We start from the raw sequence: 16894 nt of genomic DNA, 5'->3' as shown, positions 1-16894 counted from the left end.
TTGGAATGTTTTATATAGCAGAAAGTGAAAAATATTCTTTTTTTTTTTTTTGTTTATAGCGCAAAAAAAAAAAAATCGCACAGGTGATCAAATACCACCAAAAGAAAGCTCTGTTTGTGGGAAAAAAAGGACATCAATTTTATTTGGGTACAGCGTCACATAACTGCGCTATTGTCAGTTAAAGTAACGCAGTGCCGAATCGCAATGGACTTGTCATTAAGGGGGCAAATCCTTCCGGTCTAGAACTGGTTAAGCAAATGGGTATCATCAGTAAATGGTTTGTCCTTTTTATTACCCCCTGTTAGACAGTCTCACAAGAACGAGTGTCCCCATCTGACGATTTACCCTCCATTCCTGCTCTGGTGACAACTGTAAAAATGTGGATTACTCATCCTGGTGACGATGGTTACTAGGAACAAATGAGGGCGACTCCCCCCAGCAGGAGCAAAGACATCTATAAGAGCATGACCGGGTCCAACCCTCCCCCACTCTCCTTAACTAAATTTTAAAAAAAATTGGAGATTTAGATACACTTGAAGCAGTGCAGGGTGTTTGCACTGAGCCACGGAGAACTCCCCCTTGTGGCTAATCTGCAAATTTTATTTGCTTTTTTTATGTTACCAATAAAGTAAAGCAAGCATGTAAAAAAAGAAAAGTCCTAATGAAGTTTCTTGTGCGTCTCTGCGATTTGTTTTTCAGGCCATCTTTGAAATCATCACATCGGAGTATTCCTACCAGCACAGCCTGGACATCCTCGTCCGTCTCTTCAAGAAATCCGATGAGCTAAAACAGACAATCAATAGTACCGACCACCATCACCTCTTCTCCAACATCGCCGATATACTGGAAGTCAGTAAGAGGTAATCCCTCCCCCGTCACTGTTTGCTGCTTGTACTTTACTGAGAGCCAATAGAAATGATGATTAGTACCAGGTGGGAGGGGTCTCCTTCCTATAATGATTGCGACAATTGTTGGCTCGCAATCCACACTAGACATGCATCTAGATATGTGCAGTTTTGTTTCATTCATCAAAATTCTGACTAAATCTTCGTCATTCGGAGATTCATCCGAATGACAATAGTAACAAATTGAAACCAATCCGAAAAAACAAAATGAGATTTCATCCAAAATTCGAATTCAATTCAAAAGCAAATTTGAAACCTAAAAATATTGCGGCCTATTGCTGATTTCCTTCAAAGACTGTGTGTATTAGTGTTAGAACATAGCCGTCTCCCGAAATCCCAATTTCAAAAATAATGGAACGGAATAAAATGGAACGGAATAAAATGGAACGGAATAAAATGGAACGGAATAAAATGGAACGGAATAAAATGGAACGGAATAAAATGGAACGGAATAAAATGGAACGGAATAAAATGGAACGGAATAAAATGGAACGAGAGAAAATGGAACGAGAGAAAATGGAACGAGAGAAAATGGAACGAGAGAAAATGGAACGAGAGAAAATGGAACGAGAGAAAATGGAACGAGAGAAAATGGAACGAGAGAAAATGGAACGAGAGAAAATGGAACGAGAGAAAATGGAACGAGAGAAAATGAAACGAGAGAAAATGAAACGAGAGAAAATGAAACGAGAGAAAATGAAACGAGAGAAAATGAAACGAGAGAAAATGAAACGAGAGAAAATGAAACGAGAGAAAATGAAACGAGAGAAAATGAAACGAGAGAAAATGAAACGAGAGAAAATGAAACGAGAGAAAATGAAACGAGAGAAAATGAAACGAGAGAAAATGAAACGAGAGAAAATGAAACGAGAGAAAATGAAACGAGAGAAAATGAAACGAGAGAAAATGAAACGAGAGAAAATGAAACGAGAGAAAATGAAACGAGAGAAAATGAAACGAGAGAAAATGAAACGAGAGAAAATGAAACGAGAGAAAATGAAACGAGCGAAAATGAAACGAGCGAAAATGAAACGAGCGAAAATGAAACGAGCGAAAATGAAACGAGCGAAAATGAAACGAGCGAAAATGAAACGAGCGAAAATGGAACGAGCGAAAATGGAACGAGCGAAAATGGAACGAGCGAAAATGGAACGAGCGAAAATGGAACGAGAGAAAATGGAACGAGCGAAAATGAAACGAGAGAAAATGAAACGAGAGAAAATGAAACGAGAGAAAATGAAACGAGAGAAAATGAAACGAGAGAAAATGAAACGAGCGAAAATGAAACGAGCGAAAATGAAACGAGCGAAAATGAAACGAGCGAAAATGAAACGAGCGAAAATGGAACGAGCGAAAATGGAACGAGCGAAAATGGAACGAGCGAAAATGGAACGAGAGAAAATGAAGGGAGAGAAAATGAAGGGAGAGAAAATGAAGGGAGAGAAAATGAAGGGAGAGAAAATGAATAGAATTAAATAAAATAGAAAGCATATAGCCATCTTCAGAAATTCGAATTCCGAAAAGAATAGAATAAAACAGAAAAAGAGAGATTAAAACCGCATAGAATAGAGAAAAAGGAATAGAATAAAATGGAATAGAAAATAAAGGAATAGAATAGAAAAAAAAAATAGAATAGATCTAAATAGAATTAAATAAAATGAAAGCATATAGACATCTTCCGAAATTCGAATTTTGAAAAGGAATAGAGTAAAACAGAAAAGGATAAAGTAAAACTGCATAGAATAGAGAAAAAATAGAATAAAATAGAATAGAAAATAAAGGAAAGGAATAGATCTGAATAGAATGAAATAGAAAGCATATAGCCATCTTCCGAAATTCAAATTGTGAAAAGAATGGCATAGACTAAAATAGAAAAAAGAGAAAATAAAGGAAAAGAAAATAAAGGAATGGAAATAAATAGAATAGATCTGAATAGAATTAAATAAAATAGAAAGTATGTAATCATCTTCTGAAATTCGAATTTTGAAAAGAATAGATAAAACAGAAAAGGATAGAGAAAAACAGCATAGAATAGAAAAAAAGGAATAAAATAGAATAGAAAATAAAGGAATAGAAATAAATAGAATAGATTTGAGTAGAATTAAATAAAATAGAAAGCATATAGCCATCTTCTGAAACTCAAATTTAGAAAAGAATAGAATAAAACAGAAAAGGATAGCTTAAAACTGCATGGAATAGAAATAATAGAATAAAATAGAAAATAAAGGAATAGAATAGAGATAAATAGAATAGATCTGAATAGAATTGGATGAAATAGAAAGCATATAGCCATCTTCTGAAATTTGAATTGTGAAAAGAATGGAATAGAATAAAATCGGAAAAAAAGAGAAAATAAAGGAAGAGAAAGTAAAGGAATAGAAATAAATAGATCTGAATATAATTCAATAAAATAGAAAGAATATAACCATCTTCCAAAATTCGAATTTCGAAAAGAATAGAATAAAACCGAATAGCAAATGATAGAGTAAAATGGCATAGAATAGAAAAAAAATAGAATAAAATAGAAAATAAAGAAATTGAATAGAGCAAAAAAAAATAGAATAAAACAGAATATAACTGTCTTCCAAAATTAAAATTTTGACTAGAACAGAACCAGCTATTCTTCACAATGAATTCGGATCGATTCAATGTTTTCGATTCGAATACTTAAAATTAATTGGAAAATAATTAGAATCTGGTCTAAAATGAATAAATGAAACTAAATGCAACAAAACTAAAAATCGATCCGAAACAAAACCTTTTTTTTTCTTCTGCCCATGTCTTCATGCATCTGACTTGTATCTTAGCAGTCTGTTTAGTTGCTCTGTATAGGACTTCTGCTGCAGGTCCTGGAAGAAGAAAAGGCCACTGGCATATAAAATTCCCTAGGCTATCTTCACATATACACATGTGCGGGAGCGCGGCACATTTCTGCCCCTGCATGCGGCCTCACACAGTTTGCGATGCTGCACATAAAACCTGCTGGGGTGCCATTCATTCTTAATTGTATCTTTTCAAAGTTTTTTTTTTTTTTTTTTTTGGCTGGGGTTCCCCTTTAGGTTTAGCTCTGTTTTACCGATTGGGTTGAAGTTGCGGTTTATTATCGGACACATTTGCGATCGTGCGTTCCAGCGATCGGCGTGGGTATCACACAGCCTCATTCACAGGCTCTTCTGTGGGAAATCTTTTCTTCTGGTCAGTGATAATCGAATCCAGACAGCTGGTTCCTTCCCAAGCAGGGCCCGGCCCAGTGAAGGCCCCGGGGGGGGGGGGGGGAGAGGGGTCAGAAGTTTGGGGGGGGGGGGAATCCGCAATGAAAGCATTAGAGGGATAAAAGGAAACATCTCCACTCCTCAGCCGGCTCGCTAAACTCCATTAACTCCTAATAAATCTTCCATTTGTTGGCCTTGGACCTTTTTGCGATTTGTATATAAAATTCAAAGGAGATCCAAACTCCATCCCTAAAATCTTTAAAATGTTACGTCAGTACAAAAATAATCTTCAGTATTCCTAAATCTGCAGCTTTCATTCGAATAATCCCTGGTGATCCTGCCATGGAGATCTTTGTTCTGTCACTTCCTGTTATAGGGTGACAACGCTCTGCCTCGTGCTCCAGCGTTGTCACCCTGTCAAAAGGGCTTCTGATGGAGACTACCGTGATAGGCTGTCACAGTGGTCACATGATGCTAAAACTCCAAATCGTCGGTAGCTTCGGTTATGCACTGTCGAGAGCGCGCAGGGCACGCGCTATTGATTGTAATTCACGCAGCTATGCGGCTTGTCGGCAAACTTCCCCCATCCATGCTTTCTTTTGGTGAGAAATCACTCTGAAAAACACCCCCTAGCATTTCTAGCTGTCGCCATCTTGAATAAGGGCAGCTAGTTAATGTGGCATTTACTTCCTGGAATCAATCTGCCCTTAGCTCAGGCATGGAGGTGTTCTATCCGATTACCGCAACCCGCCAGATGGTGCAACGGAAGTGACGCTCCGACTAAAAGATACTTACTGCACATGTGCTAATGCGTTCCGCGGCGCTATGGTTTCCAAACGCTTCATGATCTGATGGGTAGTAGTAATCTGATAGAACACCCATGCAGACCTCTTACTACACCCAGCTACGTCTTAAATTTCAGAGTAATTTTACCAATAAAATGAGTGTATATAAATAAATATTGTATATTGATATACGTGATGCTGTTTGGATGTTTAACCACTTCCCGCGAATCTACGTTCCTGTACCCGTACGTCGGCTGGGAGAAGTGGTTGTAGCGGGATGATCTGCAGCTGCAGGCATCACCCGGGTACCAATCTTTAGAGTCCGCTTTCAAAAGTTAACAGCAGATGCGGCTCGGGAGCTGCTTAGCCATTATCCCAGTGAGCAGGAGGGGACACCCCCCTTCCGCCGCCTTCCGCAGCTCTGTCCGGGTCTCCTGTGTCCCACCGGGAGAGCCGAGCAACCAGCCGACACATCCAACAGCTGGTTGGGAGTCCCAAACAAAGTCGGTTTGGGCTTTGATGGAGTCCCCCATGTGTTAACCTGGAAGCAGCATGATGACGTCACTTCCGGTTTACCCGGCTGAAAACGGCGCCGAATTTAAACTGTCCGTATTCAAAAATGCAGATTTTTGTGTTTTTGAATACATGGAAGTACAGTGGAGGGGTTTGGGGTCTTTTAGACCCCCGATTACTCCATAAAGAGTACCTGTCACTGCCTATTACTGTCACAGGGGATGTTTACATTGCTTGTTACCGCAATAAAAGTGATCAGATTTTTTTTTTTTTTTTTTAATTTAATAAAATAAATAGGAAAATAAAAAATGTAACGCGCCTCCGTCGCCGTGAGCTCACACAAAAGAAAACGCATACAGAAGTAGCACCCGCAAATGAAAACGGGGGTTCAAACCACATGTGCGGTATCCCCAGAGCGAGAGCAACAATTCTTAAAAAAAGATCTACGCTGTAACGCTAAACTGGTAACCATTAAAACATTTTTAAAGCGTCGCCTATGGAGATTTCTAAGTAGCATAGTTTGTCGCCATTCCTCGAGTGTGCACAATTTTAAACTGTAACATGTTGGGTAGCTATTTACTCAGCGTGACGTCTTTTACAATATACACTTTTTTTTTTTTTTTTTAATTCAGTGAAATGTTTTTTTTTTTTCAAAAAGTTGTGTTTAAAAGTCCGCTGTGCAAATACTGCGTGACAAAAAATATTGCAACGACCCCCATTTTATTCTCCAGAGACTTTGCTAAAAAAAAACGTATAATGTTTTGGCGTTATAAGTAATTTTCTAGCTAAAAGGCCCCATGCACACAGGACGTTTTTGCAGCTTATTTTAGGCGCGTCAGATGTGTGTTTTTTATTTTTTTTTGCAGCTGCAGAACACCCATCCATGTTTTTCTATGGCCTCATGCACACACAGGGCTTTTTGGGAGCCCATTGATTTGAATGGAAGTCGCATCACAAGTCGGATGGGATGATCCTACTTGTGGTGCGACTTGCGATCTGAGGATCTTGAGGGGGAACTCCACGCCAAAATGGAAAACAAGAACGGCGTGGGGTCCCCCCCCAAAATCCATACCAGACCCTTATCCGAGCATGAAGCCCAGCAAGTCAGGAAAGGGGGGGACAAGCAAGCGGCCCCACCCCCTCCTGGACCATACCAGGCCACATGCCCTCAACATGGGGGAGGGGTGCTTTGGCCAGGGGGGGCTCTGCACACCCCCACCCCAAAGCACCTTGTCCCCATGTTGATGAGGAAAAGGGCTCTTCCCGACAACCCTGGGCGGTGATTGTGGGGATCTGCGAGCAGGGGGCTTATCGGAATCTGGAAGCCCCCTTTAAATAGGGGGCATCCAGATCCCAAACTCCCTCCCTATGTGAGTATGGGGTACATTGTACCCCTACCCATTCACCCCAAAAAAAGGCAGTGTATATAAATAATGACGAGAAGGTTTTGAGAAGACCTTTATTAAAAGTGTTCCTCTGGTCTTCTCCCCTCCGGTCTTCTCCCCTCCGATCTTCTCCCTGTGGTCCTCTCCCCTCCTCCGGTCCTCTCCCTCTGGTCCTCCTCCGACAATGTCTCCCATGATTATGCCGCCTCCGGTCTTTGCAGCTTCTTATATAGCCATGAGGGTGTGGCCTCCTGGTGATGTCACCCAGAGACCCCCGCCCCCTTATGTCATCAAGATTTTGAATGGAGGCAGAGAAACGCTGCTAAAAGCCAACGTGGCCAAATGTGCAATAACGCCAATGGAAAAAGCTATTAAAAGCACATTTTTACAGCTGCTTTATCCTGGGGTTAGAAGTGGCTCTGCAGCTCATTTTTGCAGCACAAAGGGGTTAATTAACTGACACTCGTCACTAATGCATTAGTGACCAGAGGTAATACATTAACCTCCTTCATGCTGCATACTACAACTACCATCGGTGATTAATTACCCTCACCTCTCTCCCTCCACCCCATTTGCTTATTTTTTGGATGCGCTGCCTGGTTCCTCCTCTAGGTCGTCGGCTCTCTATGGTCGTCTCCCATCCCACCTTCCGGCCTGCCTCTCAGTGACGTCACGCCTTGCCGGGACTCGGAAGTACCTGTCGAGCGGAGATTACTTTGCGCCTCCACCTGACAGGGAAGTGAAGGCGAGTCCTAGGCTTGTGCCGGGTGTAGGAGCTTGCTCGGCACATCCTTACAGATCTGCAGTATTGTAGCGTGGCCAGCGTTCGTCACAATACTTGTTGCCCAAAATGTTAGCAGCACATTGTCAGCACTTCACCTGCACCCCCTTCTTACAGTAAATTGTTTGATTATGGGGCATCTGCCCCTTCCGCCCCCCTTGTACCGGCCCTGCATGTGCACTGCACACTGAATGTGCTGTCAATCCAGAGCCCTGTGCTGTGACATCATCGCTCCTTGGCCATTGAAATGGCCAGAGCCCGCAAACCTGGAAGTAAGTCTGGGTGAAGGCGGAAATCCTGACAGCAGTGATAGCATTTTAGAGGTATGTCTTTTTTTATTGTGCTTGTATGCAATGCATACTAGCACCTTATGCTATTAACTTGCAGAGGGGGCTTTAATGCTGGGGTGGGATGGACTTATTCTAGTGTGACCACTGTCCCAAGTGGTCACATGATCAGGAGACCATCCCACCAGCTCTGGAGCATTAACGGAAAGCGGTAGCGGTCTGTGACGGCTCGGTCGATGTGATGGGAACGGTTTCAGCATTTATAAACCCACATGTGTGGGGTGTGGACTTTATCCCTTAGGCACCGACTGCGTGCAAATTGCAGCCTCTTGGCGCTTAGGGGCCGCATATTTGCGTGCATTAGCGCCAATCGGGCTGTCCCGAGAGCGCACGCTCCCGGCGGCTCACGTAAAGCTCCTGATTGCTTTTTCTGATGATGTGACAGCCAATCACGGCAGTCACATGGTCACAAGCAACGCCTTCCAGAATGCCAAACCCCTTAAAGGGCCAGCCAGAGCCGGCGTAAAGGGGTTAAGGCCCACCCTCCTTGCTGTGCACGTGTGGTCATCAAGAGGTTAAAGTAGCGTATTATTTATCCTAATCTTGTAAAGTGTTATTTCCCAGAATGTATAATAATTTTAAGCCATTTTGTATAGGAAGTCTGTACTAAGAAATGCAAAGTCTGCCATTGCTGGCCTCCTTTTGCAAATGCAATATGCCTGGCTGTCTCTGTACTTTTGAGGTTCGGACCCGAAACAGGCAGAGCAGGAAAGGTGCAGCACAGTTGGAGTTGCCAATTTGCATGCTTGGTGTTGATCAGTCATTGTATCAGACTGACTATATATTCTTTCCCTTTAATGCGCTTGTTACCCCAACACTTCTTGTTCCTGATATGTGCCTGCTGTCCCACGTACTTGTATGAGGAAGTCTCCTGTTCTTTTTGTGTTGCTTCCTTTATGAGAAATCCTGGTGTTCCTGACAGTCCCTCTGCTTTCCTATTACAAACTGACCACACTAAGCAGGAGAACACAGCATTGCCAGTTCTCTAGCTGTGCTGTACTCTCCTCCAATGATCAGACTTGTCCAGACACATCCCTGCTGCACAGCCCTTCACTGGGAAGGTCAGTGTGCTGCTGCTTCTCCTCCCCCCCCAGCTCTTATGCAGCTGGGAACAGAGGGAATGTGATCACCTTTAAAAAAAAAAGGAAAAAATTGTATTTATTGTTTGTGTTTTTTTTTTTTTTTTTATATCTATACAAAAGTTTTGCATTTAATTTCTATTAAACTAAATGGATTGTTTTACAAGGTGATCATTTGCAATCACTTTTAAGTTTCCTTTTAACTAAAAAAAAAAAAACAAAACAGGGAAAGTAATAAGCCGGGATGTTCTTGGCGCCCACCTCCCCTGGTCTCAGGTGGTAGACATTATCTCCGTGTCACACTGGACACAATCCCCTTCTTTGATTTGTTACATTGTAAATTATTTTTTGTGCTTAGGTCAGGGGGGGGGCAAGGAGGCCTCTAGTTTTCCTTCTCTCAGTATGGGATGTAATGTGGTATTGTGAAACCCTATAACTGCTGTGAATCCGGTGGGATGCACTTTATAAGCTGTGAACAATCCACTCCAGTCTTAACTGAAAAGTCCTCCCCGTTTGCTTTGGTAATGCTGGTTTTGTGGATGATATTTATTATGTATCTATAATAGGACTGAATGTTGAACAATCAATTGTCCCAGTGGGGAAGGTGCACAAGATCCTCGTTGACATGGAAATTGGGTATTGAGAGCGTGTCCATGTAATACTGTATTGTTTTTTTCAGTGGGCTTCATTTCCATCCTTTGGGCTCGGCTTTAGTCCCACCATGGGTTCATTTTATTGTCTTGTGGGCTCAGATTTTGTTCTGTGTGTTCAATTATGGTCCCGTGGGCTCGGGGTATGGTCCTGTGGGCTCGGGGTATGGTCCTGTGGGCTCGGGGTATGGTCCTGTGGGCTCGGGGTATGGTCCTGTGGGCTCGGGGTATGGTCCTGTGGGCTCGGGGTATGGTCCTGTGGGCTCGGGGTATGGTCCTGTGGGCTCGGGGTATGGTCCTGTGGGCTCGGGGTATGGTCCTGTGGGCTCGGGGTATGGTCTCGTGGGCTCGGGGTATGGTCTCGTGGGCTCGGGGTATGGTCTCGTGGGCTCGGGGTATGGTCCTGTGGGCTCGGGGTATGGTCCTGTGGGCTCGGGGTGTGGTCCTGTGGGCTCGGGGTGTGGTCCTGTGGGCTCGGGGTGTGGTCCTGTGGGCTCGGGGTGTGGTCCTGTGGGCTCGGGGTGTGGTTCTGTGGCCTCGGGGTATGGTTCTGCGAGCCATGTGGTGGTCTTGTGGGACTTCTTCTTTAGGCTCACAATTTTAATCCTGTGAATTGTTTTCATCTTGTCCTGTGGCTTTCATCTCATGGTCTCATCCCGTGGGCTTTGTTTGTTTTTATCCCGTGGGCTTTGTTTGTTTTTATCCCGTGGGCTTTGTTTGTTTTTATCCCGTGGGCTTTGTTTGTTTTTATCCCGTGGGCTTTGTTTGTTTTTATCCCGTGGGCTTTGTTTTTATCCCGTGGGCTTTGTTTTTATCCCGTGGGCTTTGTTTTTACCCCGTGGGCTTTGTTTTTTACCCCGTGGGCTTTGTTTTTTACCCCGTGGGCTTTGTTTTTACCCCGTGGGCTTTGTTTTTACCCCGTGGGCTTTGTTTTTACCCCGTGGGCTCGGATTTTATCCCGTGGGCTCGGATTTTATCCCGTGGGCTCGGATTTTATCCCGTGGGCTCGGATTTTATCCCGTGGGCTCGGTTTTTATCCCGTGGGCTCGGTTTTTAACCCGTGGGCTCGGTTTCTGTTCAGTAGTGATTTAAAAGTGAATATTGGTAATTTGGACACATGGTACTGAAAATGTCTAAAAGACATAATACAGCTTGCGTAGATATTTATTTTTACTTCTCCACCTCGCAATATGCTCAGTATCTATTCTCTTAGTTGGAGCGAGTTTAAAGATTGCACAGCCATATCTTGCAGCCTGACTTTTGTTAGTACATTGTCATTTGCTCTTAGTTTGGGTCACATTCCTTCCTCTTCAGAACTGTGACCTCCAGGGTCATCAACCATTTTTTCGGGAAGTCCCATCTTGTCCCAATCACTGGATTCTGTCTTGCTCTGAGCGGGGTCACATCCCCAGCAGGGATGACAGAAGCTGAAGCTGCAGACTAGTTCATATCTCTTCCCCCTCGGGCTGCTGTCCAGGGGTGAGGATGGGGGATTTACATTCTCTTTTTAAAGATCTCTGTAACCACTTCCTCACATATGTGCACCGTGCACTGCACACTATATCTGGATTAAAGCACCACTAAGACCCAACACAGCACAGGAAACGCATATTTTCTACTGTGCCTTAATTACATAATTACAATCTACAGTTCATCTCCTGTAAGCCTTTATTGTAGATTATCTTTAAAATGTACCTTCAAGTTACTTTTCATACAAACACATTTTATATTCTTGCTGTATCATATTTCCATTATTGAATTGCATACATAATCCTTCCTTCCTATTCCTTTAATCTTTTTGTTCCCCTTTCCTTTTCCCTCTTCGTTTCCTTTCCCTCTTCCTTCTCATTTCCCTTATCCTCTCCTTTACTTTATTTTTCTTATTTTTATTTCCTTTCCTTTTTTCCTTTTACCTTTCCGTTTCTTTTCCCACTTCTTTCCCTTTTAAATTTTCTTCTTTTTTTCTTTACCTTTCAATCTCCTTTACCTTTTCCTTCCCTCCTTTCCCTCCTTTCCCTCCTTTCCTTCCTTTCCCTCCTTTCCCTCCTTTCCTTCCTTTCCTTCCTTTCCTTCCTTTCCCTCCTTTCCTTCATTTCCTTCCTTTCCCTCCTTTCCTTCCTTTCTTTCTTTCCTTTCCCTCCTTTCTTTCTTTCCTTTCCCTCCTTTCTTTCTTTCCTTTCCCTCCTTTCTTTCTTTCCTTTCCCTCCTTTCTTTCTTTCTTTCCTTTCCCTCCTTTCTTTCTTTCTTTCTTTCCTTTTCCTCCTTTCTTTCTTTCTTTCTTTCTTTCCTTTCCCTCCTTTCTTTCTTTCTTTCCTTTCCCTCCTTTCTTTCTTTCCTTTCTCTCCTTTCTTTCTCTCCTTTCTTTCTTTCCTTTCTTTCTTTCTTTCCTTCTCTCCTTTCTTTCTTTCTTTCTTTCTTTCTTTCTTTCTTTCTTTCTTTCTTTCTTTCTTTCTTTCTTTCTTTCTTTCTTTCTTTCTTTCTTTCTTTCTTTCTTTCTTTCTTTCTTTCTTTCTTTCTTTCTTTCTTTCTTTCTTTCTTTCTTTCTTTCTTTCTTTCCTTTCCCTCCTTTCTTCCTTCCCTTCTTCCTTCCCTCTTTTTAACTTTCTATTCATCTTTTTATTTTTGTTACATGGGACAAAGTGGACAGAGCAGGGTTAACTAATGGCACTTTTCCACTGCAAGTACCGGCTCGGCTCCACTCGGCCCTGCTTGGTTTGCTTTTCCACTAAAGTAAAGTGGGTGGGATAACAACGATTCTCTGACCAATCAGTGGCTAGTAGTGACAAACAGTCAAGGCTGCATGCAAAGGATTGTGGGATATGGTACCGGTACGGCCCTCTTGGAACCACAACCGAGGTGGTACTGTTTAAGCGAGCCGTACCGTTCGGTTCCATATAGTGGAAAAGCGCCGCCGTACCGTACCGTACCGAACCGTTTCAACACCGTACCATGCGGTACCATGCAGTGGAAAAGCGCAAAAGCCAGCCGAACCGTTCGGTTCCACGCAGTGGAAAAGCGCCATAAGACCACATTATGCTTGCCTTCTATCTGCATATCTGGTAGTGCCCCATTACCACCCCTAGGGTTGCCTGAGGAGATACATAGACACCATGACAAAAAATAAAAAATAGGTCAAAGCAGAAATGCCAAGAAGCAAAGTTGAGACTTTTAGGGAAGTAGTTGTGAGTTGGAAAATGGGAGTCTCTTCATGTTAGATCCCACCCCATCCCCGATATACACACCCCCTGGTTCCACTTATTTTGCTTTCTTTTGTGCCCTGAAAACCCACTCAGCCTGTTGCACCCTCATAGGCAAATCCAAACTTTGCTATGCAAAGTTGTAGGTTGGCCTGCTGCCAACTTTTCCAACAAATTGGTCCTTCAGCTTGATGGCCATGCTTTTGAAACCAACAGCTAGCAGCACCACGGGGTGTCCCAACCCTCAACTTGGATTCTCAAAGTCAACATTTGGTTATCTTCTCATCTTGAGTTTTGGAAATCCAGGAAAGTGTTGAGGTACACCACATGGCTGCTTTTCAAGAGTTTTATTAATTGGAAGCTGTGGCGGCTGGTGGTACATTTTTTTACCTGCAGCCTCCAGCCTGGCCTGCCACGGCTCCGCTGATACCCAGTGGGTGGCGGCTTCCATGTTCCAAATCCCAGTGGGTGGCGGCTTCCATGTTCCAAATCTTCCGGGACAAGAAACCAGAAATGATGGGATGGCAAATTTTCATTTGCTTATGTCAAAAGTGGGAGGGTTTGGGGCGCAGAGCACAACATTAAACAAGCCAGTTAGAGCCTCAGGCTCCAATCATGTGCTTGTTAAAAAATGATGGAGCGAATAGACAGCTATTAGTCCGGCACCCCGCACAGTGGAACGATTTATTTATTTATTTATTTATTTTTTTAATAAATTATAATATAACTAACATTTACTTTATGTTAAAAAATGTTAGTTATATTATCATTTATTTAAAAATAAATCATTCACTAGGAATATGAACTTTAGGGGGGTGGAGCCTCTTATGGACGAGCCGCCGCTGATTGAAAGGTTTACTATAAATCAGCTGTAAAGCATGGAAGACTTAAAAGTTCTAATTTCAGATACTTTTAGGTGGCATTTTGACATTTTGTTCTCCCTTTTCCTTTCCAGATTTTTTGAGGACTTGGAGAGGCGGCACAAGGACAATGCCTTCATTCACGACATCAGCGACATTGTGGAGCACCATGCGCTGAACAATTTCCATCCGTACGTCATATACTGCTCCAATGAGGTCTACCAGCAGAGGACCCTCCAGAGGCTGCTGTAAGTGGAGGCGCCTCACAAACAAAGGGCCCCGGGCCCCTCTTCTCATACATATTGTTTAATTTATTCATAAATGATCTAGAGGAGGGGATATCTAGTACAATCTCAGTATTTGCGGATGATGCTAAACTAATCATGCCAATATCTTCTATGCAGGATGTGGAAACCTTACAAGCGGACCTGAACAAAATAACGGGGTGGGCAACTACATGGCAGATGAGGTTTAATGTTGAAAAATGTAAAGTAATGCACTTAGGGGCCAGAAACCAGAAAGCAAGCTACTCACTAGGGGGGGAACCTCTGGCAAGCCGCTGCAAGCAAAGCCAACAGAATACTGGGATTCATAAAAAAGGGGATTCACTCCAGAAATAAAGAGATTATTCTCCCACTCTACAAGACTCTGGTCCGGCCACATCTGGAGTATGCTGTCCAGTTCTGGGCACCGGTCCTCAGGAAGGATGTGCTGGAACTGGAGAAAGTCCAGAGAAGGGCAACAAAAATAATTAGGGGAATGGAGGACATCAGCTATGAGGAAAGACTACAAGCACTGAACCTATTCTCTCTGGAGAAGAGACAATTGAGGGGGGATATGATATCAATGTACAAATACTGTACTGGCGACCCTAGCATAAGGAACAACATTTTTAGAGGAAGGGAATATAATAAGACACGTGGACACTCCCTAATACTAGAGGAAAGGCGGTATAACCTTAAAGTACGTAGGGGGTTCTTCACTGTAAGAGCGGTAAGGATGTGGAGTTCTCTTCCACAAGCAGTGGTATCAGCAGGGAGCATCGATAGTTTCAAAAAACGATTAGATGGGCACCTTAAAGACCACAACATACAGGGGTATACAATGTACAACATACAGGGGTATACAATGTACAACATACAGGGGTATACAATGTACAACATACAGGGGTATACAATGTACAACATACAGGGGTATACAATGTACAACATACAGGGGTATACAATGTACAACATACAGGGGTATACAATGTACAACATACAGGGGTATACAATGAACAACATACAAGGGTATACAATGTACGGTTAACAGCAAACACACACACACATCATAGGTTGAACTGGATGGACGGATGTCTTTTTTCAACCTCACTAACTATGTAACTATATTCTTTTCAACCTAACAGCCAACAACTGGCTATAAAGCCACCCTGGATGGAAAATGATCAATAGAGTCTGAAAGTGTCCGGTTGTGAGGCTTTACAGACAGTTTATATTGCATGTGGCTCCACCAGAGAAGTGTCCTTTTGGACCATCCACCAGTTGACTTGTGCACAATGCACTCTCTCCTTTCTTTATCTCTTGCCCCACATTGGCCACCGGGTGACTGGGCCAAAAGTTAAAGGCAAATTAATGTATGGAGCCCTGAATTATTGACGCACGGCCTTGACAAATATACCGTAGTTTGGCATCATCTGACTCCGTATGGATTTCATGAAATCCATGGTTTGGAATTTCAGTGCAGCAGAGGCAGTGTTGTCAGGTAACAGGAAGTTAGATCCTTGGATTCCAGGCAGGATCAGTAGGTATTTTTCTGTATTCGCAACATTCTTAATATTAAATCTGCTAAATTGTTTTGGTTTTGTTTTTATTCTCGTGTCCCCAAAATACACTTTTTAAGCCTCTTTTAAGCCTAGAATGGCAGGTAGCCTATGACCACCATACCACCGTAAATGTCTGCTTTTCTGATGGGAACTTTACATTTTTCTCACTGTCTTTTCAGATCCACGAACGTGGCCTTTAAAGAAACGCTGAACCAGATCCAGATGAATCCAGAGTGTGGCGGTCTGCCAATGATTTCTTTTCTCATTCTTCCCATGCAGAGGGCCACTCGGCTCCCTCTGCTGATGGATGTGAGTAATGCATTAACGTCTAAATTCTGCAACATCCATCGTCCAGCACGACTTGTATTTGTAGTACTTCTATGAGATGTGGGGTAATTCAAATGGTTGAAGTGCACTTGACATACCTCAATGGAGAAAACGCCACATTATGGTGGATGCAGCGATCACAGGAAATTAACATATTAGGAAAAATACAGGGCTTATTTGTGATTTCTGTGCAAATGCTTGGGATATTCATGCAGCAATTTTTATTTTTTATTTTTTTAATGGACCCATTGAGTGAGATTTACTAAAACTGGAGCACTCCGAATTTGGGGCAGCTGTGCATGTCAGCCAATCGGCTTCAAACTTCAGTTTGTTCAATTAGGTTTTGACAATAAAACATGGAAGCTGTTTAGCTATATGCACAGCTGCACCAGATTTTGCACGCTCCAGTTTTACTTAATCAACCCCAATGTGTATATTTTTATAATTCCAAAGGTTGCACTTACAACAAGGCACTTTAAAATTTGCATTCATGGTATACACGCTGGCCAGCTTTCTGTAGCAGCCCGTCCATCCGGGATATACGAAGAGTGGTGACGTCAGCACGTCCCGCCGCGTTTCGTCACACACCGTTCCCCAGGATGACGTCCGTATTGACGGATGGTGGGCATACCATTTGAACGATTTTGTTTCAGCACAACTTGGACTTTTTAATTTATCTATTTTACTTTATTTTCACATCTTCTTTAGTGGGAATTGGGATATTCATACAGCAATTTTTTTTCTTCTTTTTTTTTTTTTTTAATGGACCCATTGAGGAAGATTTACTAAAACTGGAGCACTCAGAATTTGGTGCAGCTGTGCATGTCAGCCAATCGGCTTCTAACTTCAGTTTATTCAAATTAAGTTTTGACAATAAAACATGGGAGCTGATCAGCTACTATGCACAGCTGCACCAGATTTTGCACGCTCCAGTTTTAGTTAATCAACCCCAATGTGTATATTTTTATAATTCCAAAGGTTGCACTTACAACAAGGCACTTTAAAATTCACTTTCATGGTATACACGCTGA

General features: G+C 42.6%; 1 protein-coding gene across 1 annotated transcript in view; it reads left to right on the top strand.

The window, feature by feature from the left end:
* Positions 1–16894, top strand: part of ARHGEF16 (Rho guanine nucleotide exchange factor 16) — a gene marked incomplete at its 5' end in the record, with an annotated part of 69976 nt that overhangs the window by 36816 nt on the left and 16266 nt on the right. The window contains 3 exons of the mRNA XM_082273304.1: positions 700–860; positions 13810–13962; positions 15716–15845. Coding sequence (XP_082129430.1) covers positions 700–860; positions 13810–13962; positions 15716–15845 — 444 coding nt within the window. The remainder of the gene's footprint in view (positions 1–699; positions 861–13809; positions 13963–15715; positions 15846–16894) is intronic.

This window comes from Pelophylax lessonae (genome assembly GCF_965119305.1).
Source record: "Pelophylax lessonae genome assembly, chromosome: 12".
Taxonomy (NCBI): Eukaryota; Metazoa; Chordata; class Amphibia; order Anura; family Ranidae; genus Pelophylax; species Pelophylax lessonae.
Note: the sequence above shows the minus strand (reverse complement) of the source record. Positions and strands in the feature narration are given on the sequence as shown.